The sequence below is a fragment of the Nymphalis io genome, chromosome 13, assembly GCF_905147045.1.
Source record: "Nymphalis io chromosome 13, ilAglIoxx1.1, whole genome shotgun sequence".
NCBI lineage: Eukaryota > Metazoa > Arthropoda > Insecta > Lepidoptera > Nymphalidae > Nymphalis > Nymphalis io.
Genome location: NC_065900.1, coordinates 10,847,654 through 10,861,138, shown reverse-complemented (window position 1 = coordinate 10,861,138; position 13,485 = coordinate 10,847,654). Strand labels below are relative to the sequence as shown.

The 13,485-nt window shown below is 32.3% G+C and overlaps 1 protein-coding gene across 8 annotated transcripts in view; it reads right to left on the bottom strand.

Annotated features, from left to right (window-relative positions):
• The window catches only part of LOC126772691 (modifier of mdg4), a 227,170-nt gene that overhangs the window by 20,599 nt on the left and 193,086 nt on the right, over positions 1-13,485 (bottom strand). Inside the window, exon 5 of one of the 8 annotated variants that reach the window (XM_050493200.1) lies at positions 6,543-6,787. The exons of 5 other annotated variants lie outside the window; for them this stretch is intronic. In XM_050493200.1, the coding sequence (XP_050349157.1) occupies positions 6,558-6,787 (230 nt within the window). In that variant the 3' untranslated portion in view covers positions 6,543-6,557. Of the gene's footprint in view, positions 1-6,542; positions 6,788-9,584; positions 9,848-12,317; positions 12,611-13,485 lie in introns of those variants that run through there. 2 more of the 8 variants (XM_050493169.1, XM_050493161.1) reach the window with 2 other exon arrangements.

The window sequence follows — 13,485 nt, the reverse complement described above, 5'->3', positions numbered from 1 at the left end:
TAAACACTAAGACACAAAATTTGTTATCAAAAATATCTAGTTTATTATTATGATATATGCTTCATAGACCAATACTTAAATAATTAATTGATTTGACATTGATTGAAATAATTAATTTGACAATAAATTACATGAATATTCTACAGAGCGATTGTTTATCTTTTGTTATTTAATGAATAAAGAAATTTACAGTCTTATTCATAATAAGTTATCGGAGATTTAAAAGCTCACTAAGAGTAGATTGTCAAAAAGTGTTATTCACAATCGTTCGATAACGCTAACACGTTTAATAACTCTCTGCTAAAGTGTTTTTGATTTATACAAGCTATAAACCTTCGATAAATGCATATTAATTTTATACAATTTCTTAACATTATTTTAGTCATATCATAATATAATAAAGTAATAATTTTATAATAATAATACAGGTGCGTTACTTGACGTAAAGTGGCCCATTTGCCAGCCCGCCTGAACAACAAAAAAACATAAATTATATTAGGTAATATTTTATTTTTGTCATCAAAAGTCGTGCTATATCGCCGAAATCAATTAATCGATGTTATAAAAAACATGTTGCGCAACGTTTTCACTAATGCCTCGTAAATGAGAGTGTAAGTACTAATGCTTAGTTTTTGTCACTTAAACGAATACCTTTCGTGTAAACATACTGAATAAATGCTTAGTATTCGTGTAAGAGCCAGTGCAAGTTCATCTTCTATACACAAAGTCCTATCCTATTTACCTATCGGTAATTCTACACTACTATCTTCAGTACAATTGCACTTATTTGCCGTGCTTTTTCACAATTTTAAACAGCAAGTATTTTTTAAATGATTACTTGTCATTAGGCAGGTCAGTACTAAGCAATTAGCACCAATGAGAAATATTATTAATTATTAGTAGCTTTTGTAAACATAACATAATTAAGAACGTTTTAATATTATCCTTAATTTTTTTAAATAATGTCATTAATACTTGATAAAATTCCATTTGTTTACAACAAATCAACCACGCTAAAACCTGTCGTGGGTAAATTTCAGTGAAAGTATGAAAAAATCAATGATTATGCTGTAAAAAGCTTTTGTAAATAATATTATCAATCGTCAATACCACGGCCTTACAGTTCTTGAACTTCGAGCAACGCCATCGTGTCCTTATGGTTCCGGAACATACTTTTTTCCTGTGAACCGAAAAGGAGAAACCCGCGAGAGTCATAAGATCAGAACCTTTTTGACTCCTAGTTATTGCATAATCTGAAACAAATGGGGGCGGTACTAAATATTATCGCAAGAACAAATAATAAGACAGACTTGCAAATGTGCTTGATGGTCAGTTGTCACTACCACTCATAGACATCTCAGCTCTATGGGTGGTGGTGACTACTAACTATCAAGCACATTTAAGTTTTTAATAAAATCCTTTAGCAAGGTGTAAGTGCCTATAACTTGTGACCACGATAGTACAGATTGAAATCAAAATAATAACATACTTTATTCAAGAAGGTTCTTTAAGCCCTTTCGAATCGTCCTTTCACAAGACATTAAGTATAATTATTTTAAAGCTACCACCTTTTCGAAATGTAGATTCTACCAAGAAGAACCAATAAGAAATTTAATAGCTACTTTTACTCATCAATTAAAAAATCTTTTAATTAATTAAGTTAGCAAAGCCCTGTAAGTATATACCGTGGCCTTTGATAATTGTACAATTTATATAGGAGTAAATAAATTGTTTTAATTACATTACATTATTATGTATTAAAAAAATATTTTCAGAAACTAAAATAAAACAAACTTTGTTTCTTAAAAATACATCGTTTATTTTTGTAATGTTTATTTATTTAATTATTTTTTACAACTGTCACTCATAAACATTTATTATTTTATATAAAAACATATTAAGAAATATCATATAAACATTTTTCACTAAAAAGATGAAAAACAGATTGTCAAATTAGAAAACAGATGCATTGTCAAATACGAAAATTTCAGAATCAGAAATAATTTATTATTTAATACGAAGCTGATAATATGGAGTCTCAAGAGTTGACGGTGTTTATTTTTTTGGATCATTAAAATAAGGTATATATATTATACCTTATTTCACTGATATTATATATCTTTAAAAAGAAAATAATAAACACTAACATTGGTGCATGCGATTTTATATTACATATCCTACTAAATAATTTTTATCTTTTTTTTAACTCTGTTCTTCTCTGTGGTTTTAAGTGTTCAATATTATTTTAATCGTTAATGCATATATTACATAATGTATATGAACAACATAATTTATGACTTGATTTACTGTTAACAGTAAACTGGCTCATGATTGTGAAAAGATTTTATACTTACAATAGTTTCGTCTATCATTACTATTACAGCTTGGCAACCTCGACTTGCGTGTTTCGAACAGCGCCATAATCTTCTTCGAGATGAATGTTTTGCTTTTTTATATCTCTTCAACGAGAATGTGTATCCAGAAAAACATACTAATGGATTGCCTCGTTTTGACTCGGTATATGTAAAATACGATGATTCTGAAATTATATCTATACATATAATAAAACAGTAGAAACCGTGTGCCTGTACATTTAATAAATTTATCTTTTTTTATATACAATAGCTAGGCAGACGAACATATGGGCCATCTGATGTTAAAGTGGTCACCAACGCCCATAGACATTGGCATTGTAAGAAATGTCAATCACCAATGCGCCACCAACCATGGGAACTAAGATGTTATGTCCCTGTGTTAAGTGCCTGTAATTACACTGGCTCACTCACCCTTCAAACCGAAACACAACAATACCAAGTAATGCTGTTTTGCGGTAGAATATCTGTTGAGGTAGGTACCACCCAGGTACCTACCCAGACGAGCTTCCATAAAGCCCTACCACCAGTATCTAAAAAGAATGATGCCTATACTCGTTTTTGTATACAATAATATATATTATAACTCAGTTCTGAAAATTATAAATATAATTAAAGAACATTGGCAATAATTGGCAATTATCGTCCCCACTCCCAATACAAACAAACGCGTAATTAAACGTTTAACACCGGCATTGCCAGTATTCTTAAAAAAAACTTACTATTAATAAATAGACCACCATTAAAATACCTATTCACTGTAAAATAATAAACGAATAAATATTCAGAAGTGTATCTTTTTTTAATTTTCAATATTATGTGTTTTAATATTATGACACCTTGCAGTTAAAATCTACGTGCCTTATTAACTGGATATACCCGTATCTTATTAAATATTATATAAATATATTCAAATATATATTAAATACATACATATTAAATTAAAAAAAGAAGAATATTAATTTAATTTATTAAAAATTAAAGTAAAATACAGTAAAAGATTTTGATTCTTATCAAACAACAAACAAATATTGTATATATTTTTTCATATGATATTTATAAACAGAAGCTAACATTTAAGCTCCTTTTTCCTCTACAAACTAAATGACGATTTCGTCATGATTAAGTAAAAAAACGTGTTTCCATTATTTGTAAAAAACAATGTACAACTTTCACTAAAATAAATATCATTAATATTATAAAACAAAACTTATTTAAATTAATCTAAAATAACTGAGCATACTTTACCTAAACTTTTACGAATACCACGTTTAATTCTAAACTTTATAAAAGCTTATAAAAAATAAATAGGCATAATAAATAACTTAGCTTTAAGCATGACTTAATAATAATCTTAATAAAATCTATTGTAGAATTGTTTTAAATAAATATTAGTAAGGTGTGTTTACTAATGAACAAAATTAGAAATAATAATATAAATTTTATACAAAGATAAAATAAAAAAAATATAGAAAGAATTGTAACGATTAAAACACAAGGTTTATCTATACTACGATCATATTCCAATGGCGAGGAGGAGTAAATATAAACAAACCTTAGATATATTATGCACTACAAACAGTTTTTCATTAATATATTTTTATTATTACTTATATCTATTTTAATGTTACTTAACGTCGATTTTCACGAAACCATAATAGAAGATTATTTAGATTTCGACCAATGATGTATGTATGTCAATTGAGGGTCAAAGTTATTTACCTTTACTTCTCCTAGCATGGAATCGGGTAAGCACGGCTTTTAAAACATTTTTAAGGTGAAACTATCTTGAGTGCGATGAGACAAGCTGAAGGTCGAATTTAACTGCAACAATTCTGTATATCGCAGGGAAAAGTTTACGTAAAAAATAAACATTCTTTTCAATTGACTGAAATGCACTTCATTTTTTAAGCCAGCTTCAAAAAAGAAGGTTCTCAATTCTTATATACATATATATATAAGTGTTCAATCAACAGCCAATCGTTGTCCACTGCTGAACATAGGCCTCTCCCAAGGTGCGCCAAAGCTCCCTGTCCTCCGCCTTCCGCATCCAGTTGGTGCCCGCCACCTTCTTAAGGTCGTCGGTCCACCTGGCTGGAGGGCGCCCTACGCTGCGCTTGCCGATTCGCGGTCTCCACTCTAGGACTCGTCTGCTCCAACGGCCATCGGTCCTACGACATACGTGACCAGCCCACTGCCACTTCAGCCTGCTAATTTTGCAAGCTATGTCGGTGACTCCAGTTCTTTTCCGGATAATCTCATTTCTGATCTTATCCTTCAAAGATACTCCGAGCATACCTCGCTCCATAGCACGCTGAGCGACTTTGAATTTGTGGACTAGTCCCGCAGTTAGTGTCCACGTTTCGGCACCGTATGTCATGGCAGGTAAGACGCATTGGTTGAAGACTTTCGTCTTCAAACATTGCGGTATAGACGACTTGAGGACTTGACGAAGGTTGCCAAATGCTGCCCATCCCAAGCGAATTCTGCGATCGGCTTCCTTCTCGAAGTTGTTCCTACCGACTTGTATTATCTGTCCTAGGTAGGTATATTCACTAACAACTTCGAGAGGTTTCCCCTCGACGTATATCGGTCCCGGCACGACATGCCTATTGAACATGACCTTGGTCTTGTCCAATTTCATACCGAGACCGACACACCGGGAAGACTCGCCTAGGCTACGCAGCATTTCGGTGAGTTGTTCCAGCGACTCTGCTATGATGACGATATCGTCGGCAAATCGAAGGTGTGAGATGTACTCGCCGTTTACATTGACTCCATACCTAGTCCAATCCAGCGTTTTGAAAACGTCTTCCAACGCGTTGGTGAACAGTTTCGGGGATATTACATCCCCCTGTCTCACCCCTCTGCGCAGTTGGATCGCTTTCGTCTTACAGTCCTGGTAAGTATGTGGACAGTCATTGTAGCGGCGTTGTACAGACATCTCAGTACCTCGATATATCTCCAATCGATATGACATCTCTGCAATGAGTCGAGCACTGCCCAGGTTTCGATGGAGTCGAAGGCTTTCTCGTAGTCCACAAATGCCATACACAGCGGCTGATTGTACTCTTCGGTCTTCTGCACAATCTGCCGAACAGTATGGATGTGGTCCACGGTGCTGTAGCCTGATCGAAAGCCGGCTTGCTCTGGGGGCTGGAACTCGTCAAGTCGTCTGACGAGACGGTTCGTGACGACTCTTGAGAACAGCTTATACACGTGACTCAGGAGGGAGATTGGTCTGTAGTTTTTCAAGAGGGTTTTATCACCTTTCTTGAAAAACAGTACCACCTCACTTCCGCTCCACGTTTCCGGGGTCTTGCCATGTTGGATGACGGAATTAAAGAGGCTTGCTAGCTCTTTCAGGACCGGGGTCCCGCCTGCCTTAAGCAACTCTGTTGTGATTCCGTCATCTCCCGGAGCTTTGTTGTTTTTAAGCTGTTCTAGAGCCGCCCTAATCTCTCCTTGTGTCTTATTATTATATAAGTGTTCGCTTGTGTCTTATTGTTACACGGTTCAATATATCTCAAAGGTAGTATTTGACATTGTTAAGATTTCCTTTGAAGTTTACATACAGTGTAATTCTTAAAGCGGATTTTATATTTTTTTTAGTAATACCACATCATTATATCACATTTTTTTTGTAAGGCCAAATAAGGGATTACACACATTTGTTTAAGTAGATATCTACAAGATACAAGTTTAACTAAGGCAATAGTTTGATATTCACAGTGTACGGATTTGGAGCGTGTGTACGTTTGTGTTAAAGATGAGTATGTAACTTACCAACTAATTTTGATCTATATACATATATAAAAATGCAACCTCCGCATAAATGCGTAAAACTCGAAAAGTAGTCGATTGATTGACATGAAATTTAAATATAACAAATTTCTTTACGAGCATGTCTTTATAGTAAAAAAAAAATGTTTAATTCAAATAACGATGGCGTTCATTTCTGTCCCTTACTGCGATTGTGCTTACTTATGCCCTCTTAGGTTTGGGCTCGTGATTATGACAAATGTTAAGGGACACTATGACATCGTCTATTGTATTTATAGCTGCTTTGCAACCTCGGGCGCTGTTGGTCGAACACTGCCACCTCTTCCTGACCACTTCACTATTGACCCTGGTCTTCTTCGTGTAGTATTTGTCTGCGATGTCCCTTACTGCGATTGTGCTTACTTATGCCCTCTTAGGTTTGGGCTCGTGATTATGACAAATGTTAAGGGACACTATGACATCGTCTATTGTATTTATAGCTGCTTTGCAACCTCGGGCGCTGTTGGTCGAACACTGCCACCTCTTCCTGACCACTTCACCATTGACCCTGGTCTTCTTCGTGTAGTATTTGTAACCGGAGAGCAAGATCAACTGGTTTCCTTTCTTTGATTTTATGAACTGCGGTTTCATACCTGACAACATTGAGATTACTGTTTTAAGTACATATACATAATAGAAAACTGAAATATATGCCCACTAATTTTATAATCTTTTTTCTTTCTTAATTATATACTTTGCAATAACTATTTACATACTAGATTAATCTATGATAAACTCGTACTTTCCTACATAACATCCTTTAAAGATCAAAAATTTAAATAATAGTTATTTAAATTAAGATTTATGAATTCAGTATGGTTTAAACTCGAATAATAGCTATCCTTACAAACCTTGTTTAGCGGGTGATTAGTTAAACAATGCTGTGTTCTTCTGTCGAATGTCAATGCAATAATAACAGAAAGAGCAAAATTAGTGTTAATAAACAGCCGCCAAGAAACGTTTATAAGTAAGCCTGTGAAAGTTTTATTATTCTCTTAATTGAAGTTAAATAATAAATCAACTGGTATTTCACATTATTTTATTTTTAAAATATCGAAATTTCAACGAGTTAGTAGTCACACATACTTCAGCTCTATATAAAAATATTGAATTCACATTACTGATATTCAAACTTATACATATGTATAAGAAGACAAATTTAGTTTTCATGTTTGTTACTTATTTATTTATGTACAAATATAATGTTTCAATATTAGATAAAAATTTGGCATGAGTTAGTTAAAATTTAATAAATAATATCATAAAACTAATTGAAGTTTTAGTAAAGATAAAGCCTTTAATATTGCTAGAATAAAATATATATATATTGACGCTTCTTTGTTGATGTTAAATAAAGTGTTAACTACTACTAGCTCTGCCAGTGATAGCGAGAACTACGTAATAACTAACTAACATTGCACATATGCATTGAATTCAGTCACCAGACAGCAATGTACGGTTGCTTTTTAGTGGTAAAGTAAAGTGCGTGATACGAAAGCATGGTTAACTCTTCGAGTACATACTATCTAGTAAAATTTAGTTTCAAAGTTCTATCACTGGTCTATGATTGTGGGGCGTTTTTAGTCTAACGACGGTGTCGTCGATGGTGGTAACAGTTGCGCAGCAACCGCGGTTTGTGTGTGTTGAACATTGCCATCTTTTCTGTACGGATTTCCCGACATTTTTGCAAGTTTTCATCGAGTATTTGTAACCGGAGAGTAATATTAAAGGGTTTCCCTTCTGTGACAATATAAATATTGGTTTACCTGTAAGAAGAATTATAATGTTAGTACGTCATACAATAATTAATTCAGATTTTTCACAGTCAAAAATTGTTTTAAGTTTGTTACTTCTTGTTATAATTTGATACTGATTTAGGAATAGGAAGTGGAATCAACTTATGTAACTTTTTTTCCAAAAGATATATAAAAAAAAAATATTTATAGTTTTGTTTTTTTTTTAACCATCCATAATAAGTAGAATAGAAGTATAAAATAAAATGTTTCTATATTTATATTAAAGTAGAACTAGTGATTTGGTTATATCACAAATTTTATTACAAAATAGCAACTAATTTTATGCAATAAATTACAATAGAATTGCAAATAATTTTTACTGTACAAAAAATACCTTTATATAAATTATTAGCAAAAACGTACGATATGCGCCGTGTTCGGTATACAAACGCGGACAGATAAGTAAAACGATTGCTGGTTGACATCGAACTGTTTTATTGCACTGTTACAATAGTTATAGTGGTGGACACAACCACGCACACGTACACACTCGTACATAACAAAGCTTATAGGCAAGGCTACCTGAAACAGAGATTCGTACCAAACAAGCTTAACGTAAAGAGAAAACTTCGATCAATTTTAAGTAATTTTATATTTTTGATACACAAATTACCTTCTCTTTATACATCAATAATATATTGTGTGATATTGTATTGTTTGCTGATGATACATAATATCTATTTAAAGTTGATTCAATAGCGTAATGGCTTACTAGCGATGTAAAAGTCGCTGAGTTATTCCTGACCCCTGGGCTATTGTCGTCCCCACTTTTAACACAAGCTGTACGTTTAATTGGAGGCTAACTAGAAATATTATTAATTTCTTTAAAACATTGGTAGTATTCTTTTTTTAAAACATATAACAACATCCCTTATGTTAACATTTACTTTTACCAACCCATTTATTAGAAGCTTTGGTTAAAAATATTAGAATTAAGGCATATTATTCTGAACAAGATTTTGAAGATAATAAGAAAGTATGGATTTAGTGTTCGTTCATTTAAATGCAGAGTAAATTAAATTGTAATATCACCGGCTGACATACTTTAATTTTGTACGCTGGCTCAGCTTCAACTTGGAAACCGAAGTTGAGCGCACTCTACTTACAACTCAACTGAGTTCACAAAATCATTTCAACTGAGTAAGGGCAGCTACAGTGCAAGGACGTAACGAAAATACTACAAAATCGAAAAAGTGCCAAACCCACGATAATTGCCTTAATTACTTGTTACCAGAATTAAAAAAAAAGAACGAAAATAAAATAAACTGAAGAAATGAAACCTACAATGCATATTTATAAGAGTTTATTACTCGCAATTTTTTCCTAATTATACTACTCTATGTACATAGGTATTATATAATATAATAGGAATTATAGGTAAAAATATGATTAATATATATAATTATTTAATTATTTAAATAACTTTGGCATACTGAACGTAAATACTACTATCGATAAGATAGTTTTTACGTTATTTACACAATATAATAAGTTATGCGTGTTAAGTTGTAAACAAAGCAAAATATTTTCCCAATTTTCTCCTTTTGGAGACGCAACTTTATGTACTTCGCTTACAGAGTTCCACTATTTTTTTACTAGAAATTTACTTTTAATTTTTTTTATAATTAGCATTATATCGTTTCACTTCTACAATGCTGTGATTATGTACGGTGTTCTTTTTGACAATGACATCGTCTAGTGTAATGAGAGATGCCTTACACGAGCGGCCGTTGTGCGTCGAGCAGTGCCATCTCTTTTTGACAGATGTACTGATTTTCATAAAAGTTTTCAAAGAGTATCTGTAACCGTCCAGTAGTATTAGCTGGTTACCACGCAGTGAGGTGATGAAGACTGGATCTGAAAAAAATGCGATTTAAAAAAGTTCTCTAGTGCGAATTGTAATTCAAAAATTTTGAGTGTTTTCCTTCAAAATAAATGCAATTGTACGAAATGTACGTTGTTGCTTGGCTCACATTGATAATAAATGTGTTACTATTAGATTCAGATTAAATTATTTATATTAATAGAAAAACGAGCTTATGAATGGTACCTAAGTGATCACCACAATAAACATTAGCAGTGTAAGAAAAAAATATTAATCATTCCATACAAAGCCTACGCCATCTTTAACCTGTACACAGCAAAAATAAAAATGATTGTTAAATATGTTATTGTAAATATTCAATGTGTGCTCGTGATTTAACTTACACTCATAACAACTGCAATAAGTTTATTTAAAATACAATATTTAGATTATGAGATTAAAAAAGCAATTATATAAAAATATGTTATTATATCCACAATATATAAACATAATATTTTCATTATAGTGACGTGTTATTTAGTGTTAGTATTTTGGAATGATCGTGGGTTCAAACCCGGGCAAGAACCACTGAATTTTCATGTGCTTAATTTGTGATTTTAATTCATCTCGTGCTTTACGGTGAAGGAAAACATCGTGAGGAAACCTGCATCTGTCTAATTTCACTGAAATTCTGCCACATGTGTATTCTACCAACCCGCGTTGGAGCAGCGTGGTAGAATAAGCTCCAAACCTTCTCCTCAAAAAGAAGACAGGAGGCCTTTAGCCCAGTAGTGGGACATTCACAGACTGTTACGACGTGTTATCATTGATAAAAGATATGATGATAAAATGTGTCACAGCGACGGTTCCTAACGATGTCTTGTCAACTGAGGAGTAGATATCATAGAGCACACAAACACAGGTGCTCTCTCTCTTTCCTCACTCTCATAATAATTAACCAGATTGGACGACAGTCCGACAGAGCTGGAGAAATATGAGGCACAGTTAACTTTCAAATTCCGTTCATATTGTCAGAAAAAACCACCAACTGTTTATGGTGTACCGATTCGGGACAAATGAGTTTTTAACCCATGGTATCTGCAATCTTATAAACTAACCATTAGACCAACGAGACATTCATTGCATGCCATAATGGCTTTATCACTAAAATTTACAGAAAATTACATTTAATTTAAAAATGTTTTATTTTATTACTTCGTTATAACATAACTCACCTCGAAACTCTAAGTACCTGAAAAATAAAACAAATGTTAAAAATATAAATCATACCTTAATATTAGCTTACCATAGTGGTGCCATTACCCTTACAACAATATATTAAAATAACAAATTACAGATATATAAATGGAGTTTCTGGGCTCAGGGCTGAGTTTCTTATAGTATGTGGGATCTAACCCACTAAAATTACTACGATGGCCGTCCTATTTGCAAATACGTGTATTGCAATTTCTAAAAGGGATGGTGTATATTAAAATGACGTCACCAGAAATAAAAACGTTGACTAGTCGCCATTATGTAAATCAGTCTTTATTATAAGGCTTAAGTGATAATTATTGAGCAATTTGTAAAGCTATAATGTTAATGCGTATGGTCGTTCCGTAAAATGAGAATATCTTCCTCAATGGTCATCACTAAAGCCTTACATCCAGCTTTGTGAAACACATAGCCATCTTTTCTTAAGCTGGATTTGTCTTCTTGAAGGCTGCAAGCGGAATGAGTACTCTCCTACTCTGAGAGGTTGACTACCTGTTTTTAAATAGTAAAATGAGCCCCTGAAATAAAAGAAACATGATTCAATTTAAAGTTTAATAGTGTTATTTATCTATGTACAAATACATACATTTTTTATTTTATTTTCTTTTTGTTTGGTTTTTTCTAAATCATCATCTCAGCCGTAAAACGTCCACTGCTGGACAAAGGTCTCCCATCCCCCTCCCTCCACCAAGGATTTCCACGATGGCCGGTCTTGCGATACCCGCATCCAACGGCTTCCTCTTGTTACTGGTGCTGATAATAAATACTTAAAAAAAATAATAAAATTACAACCACAAATAAATGTGTCACTAAGCTGTCACAGATTTTGAAGTTGCGGGTTTTGCTAGTAATTAAATAAAACCAATAAATAAATAAAGAGAAATAGATAAAAACAGTTTCGTTAACAAAATATATATATATATATATATATATATATATATACATATATTTCTTATAGCTTAGTAACGATGTACATATATGTGCCACGCAGGGAGGTAGAAAGAGGCTATTCCCCAAGGCCCTATGATGCTTGGTATAAAAAATAATGAAATTTCCTTACATTATTTAAATAGAACATTAATTAATGAAAATAACTTATTAACCTCAAATAATATAAAATAATAAAATTAAAGTATATTTAACAATAAAATCAACGTTTGTCCTAATTATACTTTAAATCAACCATAAAATTTATATATATTTAATTTTAAAATTATAACAAAAACATACGACAAGCCGTCACCTCTCATCGCCGTACCGGTGTCAACAAATCAAGACTCGGGCGGGAAATTTTTTCTTAACAACTTCGTTCGTCGGCGGGTGTTTGTGGTCGTTATATAGGAAAATAATTTTTTCGTCGTTCGTGTACAAATAGGCTTTACACTTCATACTCTCATGCGAACAACAGCGCCATCTGTATTTCAAGCGATTGCAACGTTTTTTCCTTGGCTTGTTTTCCTTTGTAAAACGATAACCTTCGATTGCTATTAGCGGTTTTCCGCGAGCCGACGTCATCATTTCGTAAGGCGGAATAACTGAAACTAAATTATCGTCTTATCAGTATTCCATGTTTGAAATATATATTTGATATTAAAAAAAATATTCAGACATGTTAATGAAAAATTTAAAATGGATAAATTTAAAAATAAATTGTTTATTGTAAGCCTAATTTTAATAATCATAGTTGTACATGAAAGTTACTATATAAGTGTATAAGATTAAGACTTAAGTAAAATTAGTTATTAATTATGCAGTTTAATTATTTGTTTCTTATAGAATAAGTCGTAAATTAACGATGACTTTCTAAAAGTCTGATCATGTAAAAATTACGAATATTGAAACCGATCAGTGACTAATTAAAAATTCCAATTTCTTCTCGAAACAAGGAATTTATTAATCGTAATTACTCAAATCAAATCCGCAACGATTTTCGTTGTATTAAATTGTAATAAAAAATATCTAATTAATGACTAAGAAAATCACAATTTTTTCGATAACTATAACAAATGATTTTCATCCATCTATTAATAGCTGCTAAATATATTTACATAATTGAGCAATTAATACCCCACAATTTCTTGCTTTTTATTGCTACTATGACACAAGTTTTTTCATGCTTAATATGGTATAGCATAGATCACAATTGCTGTAAAAAATAATTAAAAAGGACAGATCACTTAAATTTTGAAAACTGTTTTAATCGATAAATTATTACATTTCTGCCAAATTAGGGCTACATCAGATTACCCGCTCTAATTCCAGCCGTCTCGTAGCTACTAAACTGGCCACGAACACTGAACTATGAAAATGACGTTTCCAAACAACGCCTGTTTTATCAAAATAAGAATGGAAGCTAACAGTATCAAAAAGACGTATATTTTTTAATTTAAAATAATAAAGGGATAATATTATGTAT